We start from the raw sequence: 26771 nt of genomic DNA on the forward strand, positions 1-26771 counted from the left end.
CCTATTGAACCAGCTACCATTCTCCTTATGGGCAAAACCCTCAACTGTTATTGGCGTAGTGTTACAGTGCGCCTCCTATTAAGGTCCAAACAGATCTCTCAAAGCCTCTCCTTAGAATTAATCAATATCCTATAAATAAGGAGGTTCTCCAGGGTATTAAGCTCACAATGGAAGACTATAAGGCCTGAGGCCTCATTATCCCTTGTACTAGTCCCTGCAACAGCCCTATTTTACCTGTTTAAAAAAAAAAAATAGGTTGCCAAATGGAGATTTGTTTAGGACCTCCAAGCCATAAAGAGTAGAGTCATCCTTCATCCAGTTCCCAATTTCCACATTCTCCATTCTTTCCTTTATTGGCCTCCATCCCTGCTGAAAGCAAAATTTTCACCATGGTTGTCTTCTCTAGCAGCTCAGTGGATAACACCAGCCACTACTATCTCTTTGCTTTTACTTGGGAAGGACAACACACCTAGATGGTACTGCCCCAAAGTTCCACTGAAAGTCCTTTGTACTTCTCACAAGCCTTAAAAACTGATCTAGAAAATCATATAAAATTTCCTGGAAGCTCTGCCCTAATACAATATGTAGATGACTTGCTTCTCTGCTTTTCCACCTGTTAAAACTTTTAGCCTTATAGGGACACGCAGTCTCCAAGGAAAAAACTGCAATTCGTTCAAACTCGGGTTTGGTATTTAGGGCACCTAATTTTGGAACAGGGGCTACGATTAGATCCAAACAGGTGTCATGGCATCCTAAACGTCTCGAAAACCAAAACTAAGCACCAATTACAAGGTTCGCTCTTGGCCACTCTCAAAAATCAACTCCAAACATCTTTCTTATGGACCAATCCCTATACGTTTACTAAAAAACAACAAACCTGACCCTATTATTTGGTTAAGACCAAGATAATTTAGTCTTTAAAGTCTTAAATGAAAGACTAACCAATCCCCCTGCCCTTGGACATCTCGATGATCAACTTCCCATTTTCCTTTTTGCATAATGAAAGAGAGAGGAATGCCCTTGGGGTACTCACCCCAAAACATGGGCAACACCATTGGCCCACAGGTTATTACAACCAACATCTAGACCCTGTGGCATAAGAGCACACCCACCCTCTGCCTCAGAGCCATTCCTGCCACCATTCTTTTAGTCAAGGTCCCTGAAGAAAAAATCGTGGGATCCCTCCTTACTAGTCTTGTTACTATTCAGAAGCCATTCTAAATTCTAATCATATTCAACTCCTGTCAGTTGCCTCACCTCCTATGAAATCCTCAGGCTAACCACTCCTCATATAGCAGTACCCTTTACCCGTGGTTTCACTTCCTAGCAGAGCTGAAGAAGTTGGTTAAGGAGAAAAGATAGCATCCAAATCAAGTCTGCAAATGCAATGAAACTGGGCTCTTCTGAAAGAAGATGGCCAACAGAACCTACATTAATAGAAGTGCAAAAGAGGCATTACCGCATAAAACATGGAAGGACAGAATAACTCTGATACTATGTGACAATGCTGCAGGGCATATGATAAGGCCAGGTGTAGTGTACAGAGGAAAGAACTCGTGTGCTTGCAAAAACAAAAACAAATTATCTGCCTGCCTTCTGGTAACATAATCAGAAAAGCGTGGGTGACAGGGATTTAATTTATGGGATGGTTCCACCAATGCTTCATCTCACAAGTGAAAAAAATACTCAGAAGAGGAAGAGTTGGAATTTAAAGTCCTATTAATAATAGACAATGCACTTGGCTGTCCTGAGTCTGTTTGCTATTGAAATGAAAATGTTGAGGTTGTACTCGTACCTCCAAATACAACCTCACCGCTTTAGCCCCTTGACCAGGACACATCATTAGGTTTGTCAAGGCCACATACACCTGCCCTGTATTTGATCACATTCCATCGGCAATTGATGCAGACCCTAATCTGGACATAATGCAATGCCGGAAGTCATTCACTAGTGCTGATATAACAACATTCATAAAAGCTGCAATGAATGAATTAAAACCAGAAACTGTACATGACTGCTGGAAGAGCTTACGGAGTGAAGTCATGAGTGATTTTAAAGGCTTCTGAGGGATTGATGGAAAAGTTAAAAAATCCTTCACAAAGCAAGATAAATTAGTGGATTAGAACGAGCCGACCTATTTGATGAATAAGCTGAAGCACATACTGAAGAACACCTAGACGTGTTAACAAGTGAGGAGGTGAAAAAACTGGAGTCATCTACAAAGAAAGAAGATGAAGAAACTGAAGCAGAAAATAAAGCACAACCAGCAATGTGGACATTAGCAAAATCTGCTTAAGTGTTTTGAATTGCACAGTGACAAAATTATGGAATATGATCCTCAAATGGAACACAGGATTAAAGTCACCTGTATGACCCCTGAAGGATAACAATCTCTGCAGCAACACTCTGATAGTTAAAAAGAAAAACAACAAATTCCAATGACAATATTCTTCCAAAAGTTTTAGGCAAAAAAACTCTTCAACTTTTAAGTACCCCCAATCATTGACATTGTCATGGCTTGATGATCCAGGACCATCTGAAGCAGATGATTATCCTTCTGGATTTATTATTGGAAAGTCTGCCACAGATCAACAGTGCCTAACACTGTGTCACAATGCCTACACCACTCATCTCATCATGTAGGCATTTTATCACCTCACATCATCACAAGAAGGAGTACAGTACAATAAGGTATTTTGAGAGAGAAAAAAACACTCGAATAACATTACAGCATATTGTTGTAACTATTCTAATCTTATTACCATTAACCTCCTATATTTTATTATTTTTAAAGACAGATTTACTTAAAATTTGAGAGCAAGTGAGTGCATGGGGCGGGGGGCAGGAGAGGGAGAGAGAATCTGAAGCAGATTCCATACGAGCATGGAGCACAACGCGGGGCTTGATCTCACAACTCTGAGATCATAACCTGAGCCAAAAACCAAGAGTAAGACACTTAACTGTGTCACCCAGGCATCCCAAACTCATATATTTTAAACTTCATGACAGGTATGTAGATATAGAAAAAACACAGTATATACATAGGGTTCAGTACTATCTGCTGTTTCAGGCAACCACTGGTGGCCCTGGGAAAGCATCCCATGCAGATTAGAGATGGAGCGGAAACTACTGTATAAATCTTTCTCACTGTAACAACCTTCACCCTGCTACTCTTCTCTCCTCCACTGATAAAACTTCTCATGACTGCTTACTATGAATGGACTCCCTCCATGAAGACTTACAGGAAACTCCTTTGGATAGCACTGACTCCATCGTTTACTGATGGTACTTATTTAAAAGGTGAAAATGGGGGGCACCTCGGTGGCTCAGTTGTTAAGCATCTGCCTTTGGCCCAGGGTGTGACCCCAGGTTCCTGGGATCGAGCCCCGCATCAGGCTCCCTGCTCCGCTGGGAGCCTGCTTCTTCCTCTTCCACTCCCCCTGCTTGTGTCCCCTCTCTTGCTGGCTGTGTCTCTGCCAAATAAATAAATAAAATATTTAAAAAAAAAAGGTGAAAATGGTAAATAATGTGCTGGCTATGCATTTCCAACTTTCAGTTGAAGTTAGTGACCTGACACCTTTGCCTCTGGCCACCTTAGCCCCACAGGCTGAACTGTATGGTCTTGCTCACGCCTGCATTTTACCTGAGGGCAACACTGCAAATATAGGCGTACCTTGTTTTATTGCACTCACAGCTCCTGTGTTTTTAAAAATTGAAGGTCTGTGGCAATCCCGCCTTCAAGCAAGTCTACTAGTTCCATTTTTGAACAGCATTTGCTCGCTTTGTGTCTCTATTTTGGAAATTCTCACAGTATTTCAAAGTTCTGCACTATTGTATTTGTTAGAGTAATCTGTGACGGGTTATCTTTTTTTTTTTTTTTTCTTTGAGAGAGTGGGCACATGAACAAGGGAAGGGGGAGCAGGGGAGAGGGAAAGAGAGAGAATCTTTTTTTTTTTTAAATTTTATTTATTTATTTGACAGAGATAGAGACAGCCAGTGAGAGAGGGAACACAAGCAGGGGGAGTGGGAGAGGAAGAAGCAGGCTCATAGTGGAGGAGCCTGATGTGGGGCCCGATTCCATAACGCCGGGATCACACCCTGAGCCGAAGGCAGACGCTTAACGACTGCGCCACCCAGGTGCCCCAAGAGACAGAATCTTAAGCAGGGTCCACACCCAGCGCAGAGCCCGACGCAGGGCTTGATCTCACAACAGAGATCGTGACTTGAGCTGCAATCAAGAGTTGGATGCTTAACCAACTGGGCCACCCAGGAACCCATGACCAGTTATTTTGATATTACTATTCTAGTATGGGGGTGCCACAAACCACACCCATATAAGACAGTGAACTTAACTGATATGTGTGTTCTGACTGCTCCACCAACCAGCCATTCACCCATCTCTCTCCTTATTTTTATAATTTGACAGAAAGAGCAGAAGCGGGGGGAGCAGCAGGCAGAGGAAGAGGGAGAAGCAGGCTCCCTGCTGAGCAGGGAGCCCGATATGGGAGTTGATCCCAGGACCCTGGGATCATGACCTGAGCCGAAGGCAGACGCTTAACCAACTGAGCCACCCAGGTGTCCCCGCCCATATGTTTTTCTTTAGTCCTCCCTATTCTCTGAGACACAACAACACTGAAATTAGACAAATATCCCTACAATGGCCTCTCAGTGTTCAAGTGAAAGAGTCACATGTCTTACTTTAAATGAAAAGCTAGAAATGATTAAACTTAGTGAGGAAGGCATGTTGAAAGCTGAGACAGGTTTAAAGTTAGGACTCTTGTGCCAGTCAGCCAAGCTGTGAATAAAATAGAAAAGTTCTTGAAGGAAATTAGAAGTGCTATTCCAGTGAACACACGAATGATGAAAAAGCAAAATAGCCTTATTGATGATGCGCAGAAAGTTTTAGTGGTCTGGATAGAAGATCAAACCAGCCACACAATCCCGTAAGCCAAAACCTAATCCAAAGCAAGGCCCCAACTCTCTTCAATTTTATGAATGCTGAGGGTAAGGAAGCTGCAGAAAAGTTTAGTTAGCAGGTTGGTTCAGGAGATTTAAGGAAACAAGTAACGTAACATAAAAGTGCAAAGTGAAGCCCCGAGTGCTCAGATGTAGAAGCTGGATCAAGCTACCTGGAAGATCTAGCTAAGATAATTAATGAAGGTGGCTACACTAAGCAAAACGTTTTCAATGTACATTTGGCCCTTGATCAACACAGGCTTGACCTGTGTGGGTCCACTCACACACACATTTTTTTTTTTCAATAAATATACTGGAAAATTTGGGGGGGATTTGCAGTAATTTGAAAAATGAACAAACTGTATAGCCCAGAGATACTGAAAAAATTAAGAACATTAAGGTCTATGTCATGAATGCATAAAATATATATGATTACTAGCCTATTTTATCATTTACTATCATAAAATATACACAAATCTATACTAAAAAGTTGAAACTTACCAAAATGTACACAGAACACACTAAACAGCATGCTACTAAACAATGAAGGGGTCAACTAAGAAATCAAAGATGAAATAAAAAAATAAATGAAGTTAAATGAAAATGGGGCACCTGGATGGTGCAGTTGGTTAAAGCATCTGACTCTTGGTTTTGGCTCAGGTCGATCTCAGGGTCACGAGATCAAGCCCCCTGTTGGGCTCTGCACTCAGTGCGGAGTCTGCTTGGGCTTCTCTCTCTCTCTCCACCTCTGCCCTCCCCTCCTCCTCCTCTCTCTCTAAACTAAATAAATAAATCTTAAAGAAAAAAAAAAAGATAAATGAAAATAAAAACACAAGTCCGAAATCTCTAGGACACAGGGAAAGCAGTTGTAAAGGAAAAGTTATGGCAACGCAGGCCTCCCTCAAGAAACAAGAAAAATCTCGAACAATCTAACCTTACCCCTAAAGGAACTAGAAAAAGAATAAAACGGGCGCCTGGGTGGCACAGAGGTTAAGCGCCTGCCTTCGGCTCAGGGCGTGATCCCGGCATTCCGGGATCGAGCCCCACATCAGGCTCCTCCGCTGGGAGCCTGCTTCTTCCTCTCCCACTCCTCCTGCTTGTGTTCCCTCTCTCGCTGGCTGTTTCTGTCTCTGTCAAATAAATAAATAAAATCTTTTAAAAAAAAAAAAAGAAAAAGAATAAAACAAAGCTCAAAGTTAGTAGAAGAATATAAATAATAAAGATCTGAACAGAAACAAATGAAATCGAGATTTAAAAAAAAAACAATAGATCAATAAAACCAAGAGCCGGTTCTTTGGAAGATAAAACTGATAAGCCTATTATTGCTTGTTTTTTAATAATAATTTTTATTATGTTATGTTAGTCACCATACAGTATATCCTTAGTTTTTCATGTAGTGTTCCATGATTCATTATTTGTGTATAATACCCAGTGCACCATACAATATGTGCCCTCCTTAATACCCATCACCGGCCTATCAAACTGATAAACCTTTAGCTAGACTCATCAAGAAAAAGAGAGGACCCAAATAAAAAGAATAAAAAATGAAACAGGAAAGGTAACACCACCACAGGAATAAAAAGAACTACAAAATACTATGAAAAATTATATGCCAACAAATTGGACAACCTAGAAGAAATGGATAAACTCCTAGAAACATAAAATCTCCCAAAACTGCTGAATCAAGAAGAAACAGAAAAACTGAATAGACGAATTACTAGTAACGAAACTGAACTGATAACCAAAAACTCCCAACAAATAAAAGTCCAGGACCAGAAAGACTCACAGGTGAATTCTACCAAATATTTAAGGAAAAGTTAATACCTACTCTCCTCAAGCTATTCCAAAAAACAGAAAAGGAAAACTTCCAAATTCATCCTATGAGGCTAACATTACCCCAATACCACAACCAAAGACACTACAAAAAAAACTATAGGCCAATAACTGTGTTGAATACAGATGCAAAAATCCTCAACCGTTATTAGCAAACTGCATTCAACAATACACTAAAAAGATCATGCACCACGATCAAGGAAGATTTATTTGAGGGATGCAAGGATGATTCAATAATCGCAAATCAATCAATGGGATACACCACATTAACAAAACAGAACAAAAAATTCACATGGTCATTTCAACAGATGCAGAAAAACATGTCAAAATTCAACATCTGTTCATGATAAAAGTTCTCAACAAAATGGGTTTAAAGAGAACATACCTCAACGTAATAAAGGCTAAATATGGAAAGCCCACAGCTAATATCATATTCACAATGGTGAAAAACCGAGAGCTTTTCCTCCAAAATCAGGAACAAGGTAGTGGTGCCCACTCTTGACACTTTTATTCAACATGGTATTGGAAGTCCCAGCCACAGCAATCAAACAAGAAAATGAAATGAAAGTCATCCAAATTGGTTAAGGAAGTTATTGGCACTATATGTAGATGACATTCATAGAAAACTCTAAAGACTCCACCAAGAAACTATTAGAATAATAAATTCAGTAAGGTTGCAGAATACAAAATCAATACCCAGAAACTGACTGCATTTCTACACACTAATAATCAAGTAGCAGAAAACGAAATTAAGGAAGCAAGTACATTTACAACTGCACCAAAAAGAGTAAAATACCTAGGAATAAACTTAAGCCACGGAGATGAAAAACCTGTACTCTGAACTATGAAATACTGATGAAAAAATTGAAGACAATACAAATGAAAAGACATACCATGCTCATGGATTGGAAGAGTATTGCTAAAATGTCCATACTAGCCACAGCAATCTACAGATTTAATGTGATCCCTGTCAAAATACCGACAGCATTTTCCACAGAACTAAAACAAACAACACTATAATTTGTATGGAACCACAAAAGACGCTGAGCAGCCAAAGCATTACTGAAAAAAAAGAACAAAGCTGAAGACACCACAATCTCAGATTTCAAGATATACTACGAAACTGCATTAGTACAAACAGTACGGTACTGACACAAAAATGGACACACATATCAATGGAACAGAATAGAGAGATCAGAAATTAACCGATGCTTCTATGATCAATTAATCCATGATAAAAGAAACAAGAATAAACACCAGGGAAGACAGTCTCTTCAATAAATGGTACTAGGAAAACTGAACAGCTAAATGCAAAAGAATGAAACTGGACCACTACTTTCTTACAGCATACACAAAAATAAACTCAAAATGGATTAAAGACCTAAATATGATACCTGAAATCATAAAACTCCTAGAAGAAGCACAGGCAGTGCTCTCTTTGACATCAGCCTTAGCAACATTTTTCTAGATGTCTCCTCAGGCAAGGGAAACAAAAGCAAAAATAAATTACTGGGATTACATCAAAATAAAAAGCTTTTGCACAGTGAAGGAAACCATCAAGAAAATGAAAAGGCAACCTACTGAATGGGAGAAGATATCTGCAAATGATATATCTGATAAGGGGTTAATATCCAAATATATAAAGAACTTATACAACATGCATTCTGCATCTTATAGATCAAGGCATAATTTTAACTTCAAGTCTTATTATTTAAGAAATATAATTTCATATCATAATGCTATAACTGCCATAATAGTGGTTCCTTTGATGGAACTGGGTAAAGTAAGCTGAAAACCTTCCAGAAAAGATTCACCATTTTAGATGCCACTATGAACATTTGTGATTCATGGAGAGAGGTCAAAATATCACCATTAACAGGAGTTTGGGAGAAGTTGCCTCCAACTCTCATTGATGACTTTGAGTGATTCAAAACTTCAGTGCAGAAAACAACTGCAGATTTGGTGGAAATAAAAAGACAGCTAGAATTAGAAGTGGAGCCAGAAAATGTGACAACTGCTACAATCTCATGATGAAACTTTGATAGATGAAGAGATACTGATGGATGAGTAAAAAAAGTAGCTTCTTGAGATGAAATCTGCTCCTGGTGAAGATGCTGGGCAGATTGTTGAAATGACAACAAGGGACTCACAATATCACATGAATTTAGTTGATAAAACAGCACCAGGGTTTGAAAGGACTGATTCCAAGTCTGAAAGAAGTTCTGTGTGTAATATGCTATCTAACAGCATCACGTTACAGAGAAATCATTTATGAAAGAAAGAGTCAATTTACAGGCAAACTTCACTGTTGTCTCAAGAAACTGCCACAGCCACAACCTTCTGCAACAACCACCCTAATCAGTCAGCAGCCATCAACACTGAGGCAAAACCCTTCACCAGCAAAAGGACTGACTTGTTGAAAGCTCAGAAGCAATGTCCACAACAGCCAAACTGTGGAAAGAGCTGACATGCCCTTCAACAGGTGAATGGATAAAGATATATATACATGGTATATCTTCTATATACAATGGTATATTATTCAGCCATCAGAAAGGATGAATACCCACCATTTGCATCCACATGGATGGAACTGGAGGGGATTATGCTAAGTGAAGAAAGTCAAGCAGAGAAAGACAATTATCATATGGTTTCACTCATATATGGAACATAAGCAATAGCACGGAGGACCATAGGGAAAGGGAGGGAAATCTGAAGGGGGAGAAATGAGAAAGGGAGATGAACCATGAGAGACTATGGACCCCGGGAAACAGACCGGGGGTTTCAAAGGGGGGGGGAGGGGGGTAACAGGGGGATGGGTATTAAGGCAGGCACGTGTTGTGATGAGCACGGGGTGTTATATGGTAACTAATGAATCACTGAACACTACATCAAAAACTAATGATGTACTATACAGTGGCTAACTGAATATAATAAAAAAAAAACTGAAAAAAAAAAAAAGCTCAGAAGATGGTTAGCGTTTTTAGCAATAAAGTAGTTTTGTTTTGTTTTCCAGAGAGAGCACAAGCAGGGGGAGCAGCAGAAGGAGAGGGAGAAGCAGGCTCCCTGTGGAGCAGAGAGCCTAATGCAGGGCTTGATCCCAGGACCCTGGGATCATGACCCGAGCCAAAGGCAGACGCCTAAACAACTGAGCCACCAAGGCGCTCCAGCAATAAAGTACTTTTTAATTAAGATATATGTTATTTCAGACATACTGCAATTACACACTTAACAGTCTACAGTATAGCATAAACAAATTTTGTATGTACTGGGAAACCTCTGTAATGCTTCTCTCAAATGATAATGTAGAAAAATTGACTAGCAATGCTCAAGAACTGGCCTCAGAAAGGAAAAATAAAATCAGAAATCTAATAACTGTTGGTTCAGTAAGTGAGACAACTCTGGTTTGGCCAAGGAGCAGAAACCTAGTCATACTAGAGTTTTAAAATTCTCATACTGGGGGCGCCTGGGTGGCTCAGCTGGTTAACCACCGGACTCAGGATTTCGGCTCAAGCCATGATCTCAGGGTTGTGGGACTGAGCCCTGCGTTGGGTTCTGCACTCTGCTTGAGATTGTCTCTCTCCCTCTGCCCCTCCCCATGCGCGTGCGCTCTTTCTAAATAAATAAAAATAAAATCATAAAGAAATTTTGAATTATTGGTCTTCTGATGAAATGGTAAGCCTTTGTGAACCAATACTGGTGGGGAATTATCAATAAAGACACAAAAAGTGCCTCCTTTGCTTGCTCCACCTGCTCCAAATACAACCCAAGGAATATTAGCTGTACTGCTCCTGGACACTTTTATTTATTTAGCGTCATGCAAGTGGGGGAGGGGGAGAAAGACTCTTAAGCAAGCTCCACACAGTGCACAGCGTGAAGCGCAGCTCTATCTCAGGACCCTGAGATCACGACCTGAGCCAAAATCAAGAGTTGGACACTTAACCGACTGAGCCAGCCAGGTGCCCTGCTCCTGGACACTTTAAATTGCCCAATGGACTATTCAAAGTTTGGCAAATGAATTTCAGTCAATCTCACCCATTTTAGTCATGGTTTGTATGTTTTCTCACTGTACTGAAGCTTTTCCTTTTTAGGCAGGCTACTGCCTTTTTCATGGCTAAAATACTATTAGAAAAGATTGTCTTGGGGGCGCCTGGGTGGCTCAGTAGGTTGAGCATCTGACTCTTGATTTTGGCTCAGGTCTTGATCTCAGGGTCTTGAGACTGAGCCCTGTGTTGGGCTCCACACTCAGTGGGGAGTCTGCTTGAGATTCTCTCTCTCCCTCTGCCCTTACTCCCACTCATGCACATGCTCTTTCTCAAATAAATCTTTTTTCAAAAAAATTGTTCCTACCTGGGGAACCCCCTTGGAACTTCATAGTGGCCAGGGAACTCAATTTACTGGTCAAGGGCTTTAAAGGCCTGTGCTCATTAAGCCATTCTACTAGACTTTCATTGTGCTTATCATCCTCAATCCTCAGCTAATCAAATGCACTAATGGCATCAAGGCTCCACTGGCAAGATTTATAGAGACCCCTTTAAATACTCAGGCCAAAAGCACTGCCATTAGTCCTTCTAAATTTTAGGAACACACCTCTTTTGGAATCTAGAAACTCTCACCCTTTGAGATAACCTCAGGGCACCCAAAGCACACGGCTCCAGCTTCTTTGATTACCGCTAAGAAAAGGAAATATAATTTAATACTATAAAGGTTTAATTACTTCTGATGAAAATAACCAGCTCTAGTAGAACAATCTTTCCACAGCATGCTCCGGGACGACAAAAACCTCAAGCATCACTCCTTATAACTCAGAAATTTAATCTACTGGAAATGACATCTCTAGAAAGACTTGCTTCAACCCTGTTGGAAAGGCCTAATTCTTAAGCCACAAAACTCCAAGGAACAGATTTCTGGATATATGACATCTAAAGAAAGCACCAAACCCCAACTGGACCTGTGCACCAACTGGTGACCTGAAAGTAAAGACTTCCAGGAGTTGAAGCAGATGACAGCTTTCCTGAGATGACTGGACCAGGCCTTCTTTCCCTTGCTTACTCTCACGTTTTCTACTCCCTCTCTTTCATGGAAGGGTAATGCCTTTGTCAACATTTCCCAAATACCTTGAAAAAGAGGTAAGCTGCTCCAATTACTGGATTTGTCATCAGAAACCACTCTCTCTCCATGACAGCAGTGACCCCCTTAGTTCACCCTATAAGTAAGTTTACAGGAATCCCAGACGCCACCATTAAGCCTGAACTGTCTCACACGTCCCTTTTACATAAAGTTGGAATACTAAATCCACATACCACCATTCCTTGCCTCAGTTTGACCCAACCCTGGGATGGGAGAATGTGATCCATCAAATACATATATGAAAGATATTAGAGAGCAGTCAACGTAAATCAGACCATTTGCATGTTTGCGGTCAAATCCATGTTATCTCAGTGGTCTTTCAATATGTAACATAGCATTGTGTCTTGGCTGAATGATGCAAACACCTCTATATTGACCAATGCGTCCATAAATGCTAAATACCTGTGAGAAAGTCATATATACACATCCCAGCTACTCCTTTACATGTGGAGGTTTCGGCGAATTGCCCCTATGCTTGGGCAACTTATTATCTTGACAGCTGGACAACGAAAGGGCAATGTGCTCTTACTGTACTTATTTTCCATTTTTTCTTCATAACAAATGAGAAGCCTAATACTAGTCCACCCCATTAAGCCTCCGTGGTCACCTTAAATGGGAACTTCCAGGAAGCACATAGGTCTCCCAATTTGCCTACATAGAGAGAGCCTCCCTTAGTCAGAGTTAAGTGCCAATGATGGCATTATCAGAAATCTCTCCGCCACGAGAGCTACCCGGCTGTGCTGCCAAGGTAACAGCAGCCCACCAACAATCACTTGACTCGCTGACTAGAGTAGTTTTGGCTAATCGTATAGCCCCTGACACTGTACTTGCTTGATGAGGAGGTGTTTATGTGACTGCCAATACCACATGTTGCACATGGATAAATTCCTCAGGGGACACAGAAATCCAACTGCATAAATTAGGGAATAAGCACATTCATTTGCTACAACAAATTTCACTTAACAATCCTTTGATCTCTTCAGCTGATTTGGTTACTTCATGTTTGGGCTCCTAGTTTACAACCACTGAACAAACTGGACTTGTCATTATTACTTTCAATTCTGCTTTGTATAATTCTTATAGCTTTGTACCCATTGCCACCCACCCTTTGTAAAAATGACATGTCCAATAGGGTAATTCTAGCTCAATGTTTTAGAGTGATCTCCCATGCTTACACTTACAAGATAAAGACCTTAGATCGGAAATGCCTGAGTTCTCCCTCCTACCTTTCCTTTTTACTCAAATGTGGCCTAAACGGTTTCCCACCTGTGTACTTTCTCTCCACTGTGGGACATGACAACCAAGGAAGATCCTTCCTGGCACTGAGGGACAAATATCACTAAATGCAGAAAAGCTGATTCCTGGTCAGCCAACAAGAAACCACCACATCTCAGCCAATGAGAAGTTGCCACAACCCTGAAATCTTCTCCTCCAAGAAACTTTTGTTCAAAAACTCCCCCTCCAACTTCCTCCTTCCTCTGTAAAAGCAAGCCCCTCTTCTTCATTCCTGGACTTGCCTACGGTTTACCATAGTTGGAATGTTCTAAATTGCATTTCTTCCGCTATTCCTGAATAAACTCATCTTGCTGGTAAAATAACTGGCTATTTTAAGATTGACACTCCCCATTCTTTGGTGTGAAAACAGGATTGATGATTTAACTCTTATAAAAACATCAGCTTCTCTACACTGATGGAAATAATAGGACAGAATTCATGGTTTACAAGTGGTGTGATTATGTACCTTGTTTTTATAAATCCTAACAGTTTTACTCTGTTTTGACATTTAAATTAAAATGGAATTAAAACCAAAGAATTTCTGAAAAGAAGTCCCTTAATATTCCACATAGTTTGTATCTTCCGCCACGAGTACACTTCATGAATCTTTTTAAAATACTGCTAATACTTACATATTTAAGCTCTGCTTAATTAAAATAAGTACTCATTCAAATTAAAGACTTTTTCTACAAACTCTTATGCTTTCAAAGTATAAAATTTAAAAATTATACTAACAATTTTTAACTAGCTGATACTTTCCTCAAACAGAATCTTGAATCTTATAAAATTTAACTTACAACAAAACGGCTTTCTACAGGATTTAAGCCTCTCAGCCTAAATGCATATAAAATAATCTGACAGGGGTGCACCTGGGTGGCTTAGCCCGTTAAGCATCCAACTCTTGATTTCAGCTTAGGTTATGATCTCAAGGTTGTGAGATCGAGCCCTGGCATCAGGTTCCATGCTCAACAGAGAGTCTGCTTGAGATTCTCTCTCTCTAAATAAATAAGCAAAATCTTAAAAAAAAATCTGACATTTTCTGTAACATTAAGCACGGCTCTTTGCACTTCAAATATATACAGGTACATAATTCTTTCAAAACCCTTGGAGAGTCACATGTGCTTCTACAATTCAGAATTTTGGGTTTTAGAATACAATACAGATATATCATTTATTTTTTTAACATCAGCAGGATCTGTGCTAGCATTCTGTAATTAAACATATTAGTATTTCCATGGCAAAATACGACTTCATACTACAAGTTCACACACAAATTTCGGTTTTAGAGCCTTCTGGATTAAAAGAAACAACTCATTTAACTCCTAACAGCTCATGAGGTAGATACTATTATTATCCTAAGAATTTGATCAGCATGATGTGCCAGTCTTCTTATCCCTGCATCAGTTGTTAAGGGTATCTTGTTTCTCTGTAATTACCCGGATTTAAAAAAAAACACAGCATCTTCAACACAAACCAAGATAACTTGCTTATATTACCTTCTATAAGAAGCAAGAGGTTTGGATTCCTAATAAGTTTTCCTACTTAAGAAACTGATAATATTCTGACATTTATGAATATAGCTTTTCCAGGGGTACCTGGGTGGCTCAGTCGGCTGAGCGTTCAACACTTGATTTCAGCTTAGGTCATGATCTTGGGGTTGTGGAAATGAGCCTCACGTTGGGCTCTGTACTGGGCATGGAGCTGGCTTGGGATTCTCTCTCTCCCTTGGGATTCTGCCACTCCCCATTCCACACTTGCTCTCTCAGAAAGAAAGGAAGAAAAGAAAGGCAGAAACACAGACAGAAAGAAAATACCTTCCCAGCCCACATACAAGCAGAATTAGATAATTTAACTTATATGTTTTCGGCTTCATTGTCAGATAGGTAGTTAATAAAAATCATTGTACACCCAACTCATAAACCTCAAGGGGGAGTTACAGCATGGCACTGGAATCTGACAGGCTTGGGTTCAAATCCCAGCTGTGTATCACTTATCAGTGGAGTAAATTTGGGCAAAGAACTTAACTTTGGCCTCATTTCTCTAATCTCTAATACGATGCTATCACTACTTCACAAGGCTGTTATATATGAGGTAGTGTATATATGGCACTTAGTGACACCTGGCCCATAAAATGTACTAGTACAGAATAGCTACCACTGTTATTGCCCTAATGGATTAGCAATGTATAGGATTTTAGCTTGATTTGGGGGGCAAGTTTACTGAGGTAGGAAAAAAGGCTAAGAGTTCATTTCAGAAGCAAATCACAAGGATGGTCCCAAACAGTAACATCTGTGAGTAGATCAGTATTTCCAATTTACCCACAAGTTCCCAGACATTTCCAAAATCAAATCCCTTGGTTTAAAATGACCCTACAATAGAATATGCATAGTTGGAGACAAGGGAAACCAGATCAATGCTGACGCTCTCTCATTTAGAACAGCTTAACTCTTTCTGGCGCAGACACCACTATTCTGTCCTTTTAAGCTTTTATCATCTCCTCTCCTTGGTTCCTCCGAGCTGCAGATAACCGAAATCCATATTCTTACGAGACTATACAGTAACAGGTATGAATGTCTAAAGGTAAATTCTTTAGAGCTGGTTAAAAAGAAAAGTAGCTCTCACAAGCAATCACTCACCCAGAAATTTTCTGAATATTTTTGGAAATGTCAGTAATAGCTACAAGTCAGAGAGATGCACACTAATTTGGACAAGGAAGATCCCAATAAAATTAAAGTGCATTAGGCAGATCAGATGGTAAATTAATAGGCAATACTGCTCTGAATCAGTGCGAGATCTCAGAGATCAATTACCTATTCTGATATGTAGATAACTGGGGAAGAAAAAAGAAAAGTAAAATGGGTAAGGGTAGCCAAACAATATTTAAGTACTGAACTAAATTAAAATCTCTACCTATTTATATTAATGTATTGACACACCCCCACTTTAAGTATTTGAAATTTATAAAATTTATAGATATAAATTTATAAATATATTTATAAGACAATCCAATTTTCTCCCTTGTTCTATTATAGTTAGCCTCAGGGAGACAACAATCATTCAATGTTCTGAAGTTAGTGACTATCACAAATCTAAGAGATGAAATATTTTTAAAAATGTAGTTATCAATGCAAACCATCCTTTCTCTCCATTCCATATAAAGACAGAGAAAACCAATTATTTTTTAAACTGGCCCGTAACTGCCAATGCTGATGACTGAACTTTGTTATAGCTGGCAACCAACTCTGAATGGGTTAGGACACATGACAGAAAATTATCAAAATTGACCCTGTAGAGCCATCTGAAGCGATTACTTGATGGATGAGTTCAAAGAAGCAGATTATCCTGTTCAAAATTCTTTGAAGATAGTGTGAGAATTCTGGGAAGTCATCAAGGTGCAGATGATTACAAAAATCAGGAGAATAGATGAAAAAGTTAAGATGAAGAAAAAAATGTACTCCAGGACTAAGCCTTAAAAACGAAAATAATAAATAGCAAGAGAAAAAAAATGTACCTTCTGAAGAAACATAAGGCTAACCAGAACACTAAGAAAACCAAAATTTAAGAACTGAAAATGGAAGTCAAGAAAGAGAGAGCAATTAATACCTGAGAATATAGAGAATAAGGATAAAGAGGCTCTTAATTGAAATGATGGTTGGTTGTTTTTTTGTTTTGTTTGTTTTTTTAACTTTCTGGAGACTTAAAAATTCTCGTTATCTAGAAGGCTGAAAGAGAAGCAGTACTTCAGAGTGGTACCTTAAGGCAGCAGTCTAATCTACTTCTCATAAGTCCCTTCTTTACCCATAAATTTGTTGTACTTGGACCAGGTCCATTTATAGTCATGTATATTAGGAACTCCATTTGGCTCAGCAAAATCCTGAATCCCAAACATTAAGCATATCTAGCCAACAGATAAACATACTTTAGATATAATGTATCCTTGTAAAGTAGAAGAAACTAGTACTAGAATTTTTTTTAAATCAACTTCTATTACAATCGGGTCATTCCTAAGAAAGAAAAAAGCTGCTCTTAAGCAATAAAAATGTTTCTTATGTAGAATCATGGGACTTTTAACTCTAAGGCCCTAAAGATTATTTACAAATAAAGGAACTACGACACAGAAAGGCTAAACCTGCTGAAGATTATAAAGCTAATTACTGGCAGAGATTTGCTGAAGCTAGGATTCTTATCTCTAGTGTAATGCTGTATGCCCAACTTATCATTTCTGTAGCACTGGCCTCCCTACCATCCCTTAGGGCAAATGGTACTGAGAAACTGTGACATACAGAATACTAAAACCACTACCTAATTTCCTTAAGGAGAAAATTTTAGAAATTCACATAAGCAAGAAATTCATTTTGCCTCTTCGTTTAATGCTGAAGAACCAAAAAACAGTAGTCTGTGGCCTTAAATGGGCAGAAGGACAAGTGACAACTCCTAGGTGCATTAATAGGCTTAAGAGATTTGGGTAAAGTCAGATATCACCCCACCATCGCTTTCCTCACGAACCCTGCTACATTTCAGGTCAAACGACTAGATGGAAGGGACCGAATTCTCACTCTTTTGGAGGCTGAACCAATGGCTGATTTGCCTCTGATTCACCCTAACCTCAGCTATGAGGATGTAGGAATGCCTTGCCATGCTGTGAAACCTAATAGACACCAACCTCAACAATTCAACAATTATGGTCAAAAAGCAAAGTCAGACTACAGGTCATCAATGGCCTATACAACAGCTTAGAACGCAAAGAATTTTAATCATAAAACACTATTCTTCTGTCTCAAGACTGTATTTATAATGAGTTCAGCAATCAGTCATTCCGTAATTCTTTCATGAACGTTAATTTTCTCTGCTAGATTATAAGCTCTTTGAAGTTAATGATCATGTCTTTACTTTTTGTATTTACTCTAGAAACAGAGTACATACTAAATATATACCTATTAATTTACTTACTCTCTCAGCAGCTTCCCTAAACCACTGAAACCAGAGCAATCGTGGGGATGCAGGAAGAGAAATATTCTAATAAAGAAAAAAAAATACAGAAAAACAAAAACAAAACAACAAAACAAAATACCAGTAATTTCAAGCCTCCTGATGTGGCAAAAAAAAACCCAAACAAGCAAAACCAACAAACAAACAAACAAAAATCAGTAACAAAAAAAACCCAGCAAGAAGTAGCGTTGGGCTTTCCTAAATCACTCTTTGGCCAATTTCAGATTATCCTTCAATATGGACAAATTTGCAGCATGTTAAACTCAGGAGTCTATGTTTTATATGGCAATTTGGAAGGTAAGGACCAAAATCTCAGTGTAATTACAAATATGTCCCATAAAAATAACCAAATAGGAATTCCCTGTGATAATTTCTCAAAGTTCTCATTACAAAACTTAAGAAAAAGGTAAATAAACCAAACTTCTTCATAGAAAAATTGTATTTACAACTCCATCCAAAAGCAGTTTTTAAAAGCAAACAATGTAACACGGAAGTTGAAAAAATCTATGCTCACTCAAAGTTGCCAAATCTAATTAATTATTTAACAGAATACTCCATCAAAAACAAGGCAATAACCCAAGATGTCCCATTAATGATTTTTCCACTTCCATAACTAGGTAGAACTAATCTATCTAGTAGCAAATGATACTTCATTCCATTTCAGCATGTCTGAAATCCTTAAGGACAGAAGTGTTAAAATATGATCTTCATTCTTCATTAGACTTTCAGAACACTTGGAAGGAAAATAATTTCTAAAGCACAAAGAGGTAAAGAGGTATAACCTTTCAAAAAGATACTCGTTCAAAATTCAAGAATGCGATATTAATACACAATGGGCATAGGTGAATATATGCAATACAGTGATAGCAAATTAATTTATTTAGTACTTTTTCCATTCCATATCATCAGGAGGATTGATTTCAACTTTCCTTTTACCTACATCAGACCAGTTGGTACTCAAAACTGTACCACCAGACTCCATCTGCAATAAGAAATAAAAATAGATTAATTCCTGGACCATATAATCAAAACAGAGTATTTTTCTAAAAATGTTCCAAGCATAATGTTCTAAATATAAGCTATGTTTGGCTCAATATAAACACAAGACAATACTTTGATTTAACCTTAAGCTTCTGAGGTAAGTTGGGTAGAGGGCATCATGTTCACACACAGTCACTTAAGCACATCTCCCTCGGCTAATCAGCATGGAGGTAAACGTGTGAAATCTACCTTCTGATAAAAATAAAATTGGCTCCCCAAGAAAATGATGATTAATCTCTTTTGTTAAGGATAGTAAAGACCAAAGTAAACTCTTTCCATATTAGTTGGACAGAACTTTTAAGATCCCCTTCACTGTGACAAATATATACAAGGGAATGCTGGAATTTTTTTCAAATCAATGTGTGTACACACAAGTACATAAAATCAATATCTAAGTAAAGAACTGATTATCTATTTACCATCAATAGAATATACCACCTACCAACAACCCTAGCATATTCATAAGTACGTTCTAAAAAACCTCTGGACATTTGTTATCTTAATGCAATAAAAATTAACTGACTTGGATCACAGCCAAAAACAGTGTGAATTATTCAAATCTAAACATTTTTTACATAATCAGCTGTGCTGCTGGCATATGTATATAGTAATAAACCCGACTATTACACTGGAACCTCAATATAATCCCATGCCCCACACTCCCTGCAAGCTCCCTTACATGGGCTGCTTTGGATGGGATGTTCTTTGCCACCCATTTATTACCCCTTTATTCTTTAGTTATCCCCTAAACATGACATACCACCATTTCTCTGTGGCCTCCTTTGACCATAATCAGGACTCTACCTTTGCAGAATTTGTATTCTATGTGAGCATAATTACCATTAATATAATATGTATCACACTACACTGTTAGAATTTTAAGGGTCTGTTTTCTTTTATCTGCTTCGTACCCTTGGTTCCAACAAGGCAAGGCACATATTTTACTAACACTTAAATCCTAGATCTAAGCCACAACAGTTGGGCACATGGTAGACCTCAAATAAAATACTGATAAATATGTTTCTAAATGTAATGTGTAGAAGCATGTGGGACTAGACCTGTTCTTACCTGAATGAAACTATGCAGCATATACTACGTGTTTTAAGTAATACCTTCTTTCATTAAGACAGAAGTATATATAAACATATGTTAGCAGCATATAGCATGAGACTTGTGCTTACCTCACTGAACTATACTGTGTATAAAATGTCATTCAAGTAACATCTTCTCTCATTAATATAAACCCACTAATAGCCTAAACCCCTAACCTTAACCCTAAGCCCTAACCCCAATCCTAATGTCATCAAGCCCTCTGGAGAGTTCTCTTAAGTTGTAGGATACCATGCAGATATCCTCACCCTAGCCCTAACCCTAACCCTAACTCTGGCCATAAGCCCTAACCTAATCCTAACCCACAGCTGAGAAGAAAGAAAGAAAAAAGAAGTGGTATACATATACAATGGAATATTACCCAGCCACAAAAAAAAAAAAAAAAAAAAAAAAAAGAACCAAATCTTGCCATTAGCAATGACATGGATGGAGCTAGAGAGCATTATGCCAACTGAAGTCAGTCAGAGACAGATACCATGTGATTTCACTCATATGTGGAATTTAAGAAACAAAACAAAGGAGCAAAGGCAAAAAGAGACAGACAGAGGCAAACCAAGAAACGGATCCTTACCTATAGAGAACAAACTGATGATTATCAGAGGGGAGGTGGATGGGGCATGGGTTAAACAGGGGATAAGGTTAAGGAGTACAATTGTGATGAGCACCAGATGATGTATAGAAGTGCTGAATCACTATTTTGAACACCTGAAACTAATATTACATGTATAGTAACTAAACGGAATTTAAATAAAAACTTTAGGGTCGCCTGGGTGGCACAGCGGTTAAGCGTCTGCCTTCGGCTCAGGGCATGAACCCGGCATTATGGGATCAAGCCCCACATCAGGCTCCTCCGCTATAAGCCTGCTTCTTCCTCTCCCACTCCCCCTGCTTGTGTTATGGGATCGAGCCCCACATCAGGCTCCTCCGCTATGAGCCTGCTTCTTCCTCTCCCACTCCCCCTGCTTGTGTTCCCTCTCTCGCTGGCTGTCTCTATCTCTGTTGAATAAATAAATAAAATCTTTAAAAATAAATAAATACATACATACATACTTTAAAAAATCTAAATAAAAAGGGATAAATTCTATATAATAAACTACTCCTATGAAGATGAAGAAAGCAAATTTAGTTTATAATCTGGTATTTACTGATGACATTTGTTTTCCCATTTCCTTATGGACTACAGTGCAATTTAAGCATTTCCCTCTGTGTACATATTGGTCCTTTAGTCCCTATTAGACTGGAAGAGCATAGATGACAGTCTATTTTGCTTGTTTTCCCAGAAGTACTTGGTATGTACCAGGTGGCTTGTTTTAAGGGCGGTACATGGTTCAATTACTATTAGCAAAGCCTTGTATGAAAATGGATGCAGATTCTATAATCTATCTTCGAAATTTCACACACTGCTATTCTGTCTAGCATACTCTAAAAGTCAATACTGAAACTGACTTCTCTTCCTGGAGACACAGAGTAGATGTGCTTTATCCTATTCTTCCCACTAAGTACTACTAAAAACCTTGGACATTATATATATGCAAACAATCATAAGAAGACTCTAAAAGATGAAAGGACAAAGACAGATCAGTAGGGACCTTGGGAGCCAAGGAACAACATAACACGGTGGTGAGTCCCCTGGGTTTTCTTTTTTGCCTCATGTCCTAGAGCTGCTGCTGAAGAAGCTGGAAACACTTTGAGGCACACACAAAAAAACCTCAAACAGAAACCTGGTTTCTCTAGCTAAAGGATGAAGAAAGACAAAAAGACAGCTTAGGAAGACAGAAAAGTTTTAGACTATAATTGACCCATTGCACTAGACACCACAGGAAAAAAACTGTGGTCCCATCCCACCCAAGGCCAGTAAAAGCTGGGTGAGGAGCCTAGACTTCCATCCGTGCTAGGCTATCATGAACCCACCTCCTCTGCCACCTGTGGTGTCAGTGAAAACTACATAGATACATCTATCCCACTCCCAGTAGTAACAAAGAGATGCTCTGGGATGTCTAAGGAGGCTGATTAGAGCACCTGGATGTCTACCTCCACCTAGCAATAATGAGGTAGTGTCTTCCGTTCCTCTGACAGAGTGGTTGGCAGAGAAAGCCAAATAAGATGGAGGATTTTTTTTTTTTTAAAGATTTTGTTTCTTTATTTGCCAGAGAGAGTGTGCGCATACAAGCAAGGAGAGCAGCAGGCAGAGGGAGAAGCAGGCTCCCCGAGGAGCACAGAGTCTGACGCAGGACTCGATCCCAGGACCCTGGGATCATGACCTGAGCCAAAGGCAGATGCTTAACCAACTGAGCCACCCAGGCACCGCTAAGACAGAGGATTTAAATAAGATCCAGTCTCACAGCAGAACATGAAAACGTCCAAGTTTCAACTGAAAATCACTTGTTGCTGGTAAAAAAAAAAAAAACACCACACACAAGGAAAATTTCAGATTCTATTTTTTTAAAAAAGAAGACAATCAATAGATGCTAATGTTGAGATGAGAGAAATGTTAAAATTATCTGACAATGATTTTAAAGTAGTCATAGTAAAAAATGCTTTAACTAAAAATCATGAAGTCACTTGAAACAAATGAAAAATAGAAAAATTCAGCAAAGAAAAGAAGATATAAAGAAGCATCAAATGTTTTAGAATTAAAAACCACAATTGAAATAAAAAGGTAAGTGGATAGGCTAAAGAACAGAACAGAAGGGACAGAGAAAAGAATGAGTGAACCTGAAAACAGGACAAATCACCTAATCTGAGCAACAGAGAGAAAAGAGAGATAAAAGGAAGAAAGTCCCAAGGATGTGTGAAACTGTAATGAAATATTTATCTTTTATCATCAGGTTCCAGGAAGAAGACAAAGAAGGTAGATCTGAAAAAGTACTCAATGAAATAATGGCTGAATATTTCCCAAATCTGCCAAGACACATAAACCTATAGATTCAACAAACCCCAGTCAGGCTAAACCCAAAGAAATCTTTGCTAACAGACAATTTGCCACAGGCAGACCTAAAAGAATGCGAGGGGGCACCTGAGTGGCTCAGGTGGTTAAGCGTACGACTCAATCTCAGCTCAGGTCTTAACTTCAAGCCCCACATTGGGCTCCACTCTGGGCACAGAGCCTACTTAAAAAAATAATAATATAAAAAAAGAAAAAAAAGAAGAATGCCTAAAGAAAGTTCTCTAAAATAAGAAAGAATGACAGAAACTTAGAACATTAGAAATGAAAAAAGAGACACCAAATAAAATATTATTTGCTTTTTTTCTTGAGCTTTCTAAACTGTGTTTGACAGTTGAATGAAAATATAACACTGTATGATGTGGTTCTAAATGTATGTAAAGGAAATACTTGTGAAAATTATAAATGAGAAAGGGTAAAGGGACATAAAGGGAGGAGGTAAGGTTTCTACACTTCACTCAAACTGACAAGAAAAATGACACCAGTAAATTATGATAACCTACATATAATATAGCTAGCATACAGAGGAACCACTAAAAATGCTATACAAAGAAGAAACACTAAAAAATTATAAATAAGTAAAAATGAAAATGAAACTAAAAAATATTTAAAAGTACTCAGAGGAAGGCAGGAAAAACAAAAACAAAACACAACAAAAAAATAAGATGGTAGAATTAAAGTCCTAACATATCAATAATTACATTAAATGTAAGTGATCTGAACACATCATTTAAAAGACAGAGACCGGCAGAAGAGATAAGAAAACATAACCCAACCATATGCTGTCTCCATGAAACTCACTTTAAAACAGTAGGAATTGATCAATTTAAATATGATATAGACAGGTTGGAGATAAAAGAGTGGAACAAGACATCATGCAAAGAAAGATTAAGCAAAAGATAGAAGAATTGGCTATATTAATACCAGAGCAAAGAAATTACCAGAGCTAGAGAATGACACGTATATATGATAAAAAGGTCAATCCACAATGAAGATGCAACAATCCTAAATGCATATGCACCAAACAGAGCTGCAAAATATGTGAAGTAAAAACTGACAAAACAATAAGTCAACATCAGCAAGGATACAAAAGAATTCAACGACAATATCAAGGAACAAGATCTAACTGACATCCAGAGAACACCCCCTCCAACAACAGAATACACCTTCTTTTCAAGTGAAACATAAACTTAAGAAAGACCAAATACTGGGCAATAAAACAAAGAATGTATATCACATCATACATAGTCTCAAATTACAATGGAACAACATTAGAAACCAATAATAACAAGGTAACAGGAAAATCTCTAAACACTTGGAAACAGAACAACACACTTCTAAACAATCCATGTGATGAAGTCTCAACTGAAATCAAAATACATATTAAACTGCATGAAAATATAACATTAGAATTTGTGAGAGACAGCCAAAACCCTGCTAAGAGGGAAATTTATGGCATAAACACACACAACAGAAAACAAAGTCAAATCAATAATCTAATTCACATCTGAACAACCTAAAAAGATAGCAAAATAAACCCAAAGCAAGCAGATGGAAGAAAATAACAAAGAACAGAAATGAATGAAATTTATAATAAAAAATTGAAGAGAATATATTCTGAAGTCAACAAAGGGCTGATTCTGTGGAAAAAAAATTCAGTTAACATTGGCAAACCTCTGTATCAAGACTGAAAGAAGACAAAAATTACCACCATAGGAATGAAATGGAATATCACTACAGACCCTGTAGATAGCAAAACAAAAAATAGCAAGAAAATACTACCAACACTGACAGGTTAGACAAACTAAACAGAATAAAATGCTCAAAAAAAAAGACTGCCACAAGTCATTCAATATGAGATAGATAATCTGAACAGTCCTATGAGCTATTAGAATAAGTCTGTAATTTAAAATCTTGCCAAAAAAGATGTCCAGGCCCAGATGGTTTCACTAGTTTAAAGAAAAATTAACACCAATTCTACACAATCTCTTCCAAAAAACAGATGAAGATAGAGCACTTCTCAATTCATTTTATGAAGTCAGTATTACAGATACCAAAACCAGACAAAGACATACAAAAAAAGAATACTACAGACCAATGTCCCTTATGAACATAGACACAAAAATCCTTAACAAAGTATCTGAAAGTAGAACTGAGCAATATATAAAAGGAATTATACACTATGACCAGGTGAGGCTTATCCCAAGGATACAAGGTTGGTTCTAGTAGAAATAGCATATTAATCATATAAAATCACTGTTGTAACAGGTTAAAGAAGAATCACATAATCACTTTGATCAATGCAGAAAAAGCATTCAAATTAAAAAAGTGAACAGCTAGCTGTGCAGTGCTGGTGGTATAGTGGTGAGACCAACAGCTACCTTCCAAAAAGTCAACAGCCATTCATGATAAAAATCTCACACACGGAATAGAGACCTTTAACCTGATAGAGCATCTGCAAAAAACCTACCACTAACATAATTAATGGTGAAAGACTGAATGGTTTTCCCTTAAACTGGGGAACAAGGCATAAGTGTCCACTCTCACCACTCTTACTCAACGTAGTGCCAGAAGTTCCAGCCACTGAAATACAGCAAACAAAGAAGATAAAAGTCACAAATAGCAGACTTAAGAAGTCCCTATTTGAAGCTATGACTGTCTACATAGAAAATTTACCAAAAAAATATCCTAGAATAAGTGAGTTTAGCAAGGTCACAGAATGTTAAGCTGAACAAAAAAACCAACTGTGTTTCTAAATACTAGCACATGAACATGAAAGTTATATATACAATACAATTAACAATCACTAAAAAAAAGAATACTTAGGTATATCCTGCAACACATGCTTAAGATTTACATGTGGAAAACTGCACAACACTGATGAAAGAATCAGAGATCTAAATAAATGGATTGCAAGATTCAACAGAGTAAAAATTTCAATCTCTCCAATTTGATATACAGTTCAAAGCAATTCCTAACAGGATATTTTGATGCATAGAAACAAAATATTCTAAAGTTTATGTGGAAAAGCAAAGGAACTAGAATATTTAACACACTTCTGAAAATGATTAACAAAGTAGAAGGAATGACGCTTCCTGGATTCAAAACTTACATAGCTAAGATAATCAAGACTGTAGTATTAACAGAGGGATAGACATGTAGATCAATGAAAACAGAGAAGCCAGAAACAGACTGAGACAAATATGCTTAAGTAATTTTTGAGAAACACAAAAACAATTCAATGGAAGAAAGACAGTTTTTCAACAAATGGTTCTGGAGCAAATGAACACGCATAGGCCAAAACCAAAACATACAAAAAAACCTCAATCTACATCTCAACTTTATATAAAAACTAACTCAAAATGGATCACGGACTTTAATGTAATATGTGAAACTATAAAACTTTTATTGAAAGAAAAGCACAGGAGAAAATCTTTCAGATCTAGGACTAGGCAGAAAGTTCTAGACTTGATACTAAAAGCATAATCCATAAAAA

General features: G+C 38.1%; 1 protein-coding gene across 1 annotated transcript in view; it reads right to left on the reverse strand.

The window, feature by feature from the left end:
- Positions 1–237: 237 nt before the first annotated feature.
- Positions 238–26771, reverse strand: part of SUGT1 (SGT1 assembly cochaperone of MIS12 kinetochore complex) — a 56394-nt gene continuing 29860 nt past the window's right edge. The window contains exon 13 of the mRNA XM_045810968.2: positions 238–19162. Coding sequence (XP_045666924.2) covers positions 19061–19162 — 102 coding nt within the window. The 3' untranslated portion in view covers positions 238–19060. The remainder of the gene's footprint in view (positions 19163–26771) is intronic.

Source organism: Ursus americanus, chromosome 10, assembly GCF_024610735.1.
Source record: "Ursus americanus isolate L20-20 chromosome 10, mUrsAme1.1.p, whole genome shotgun sequence".
Lineage (NCBI taxonomy): Eukaryota > Metazoa > Chordata > Mammalia > Carnivora > Ursidae > Ursus > Ursus americanus.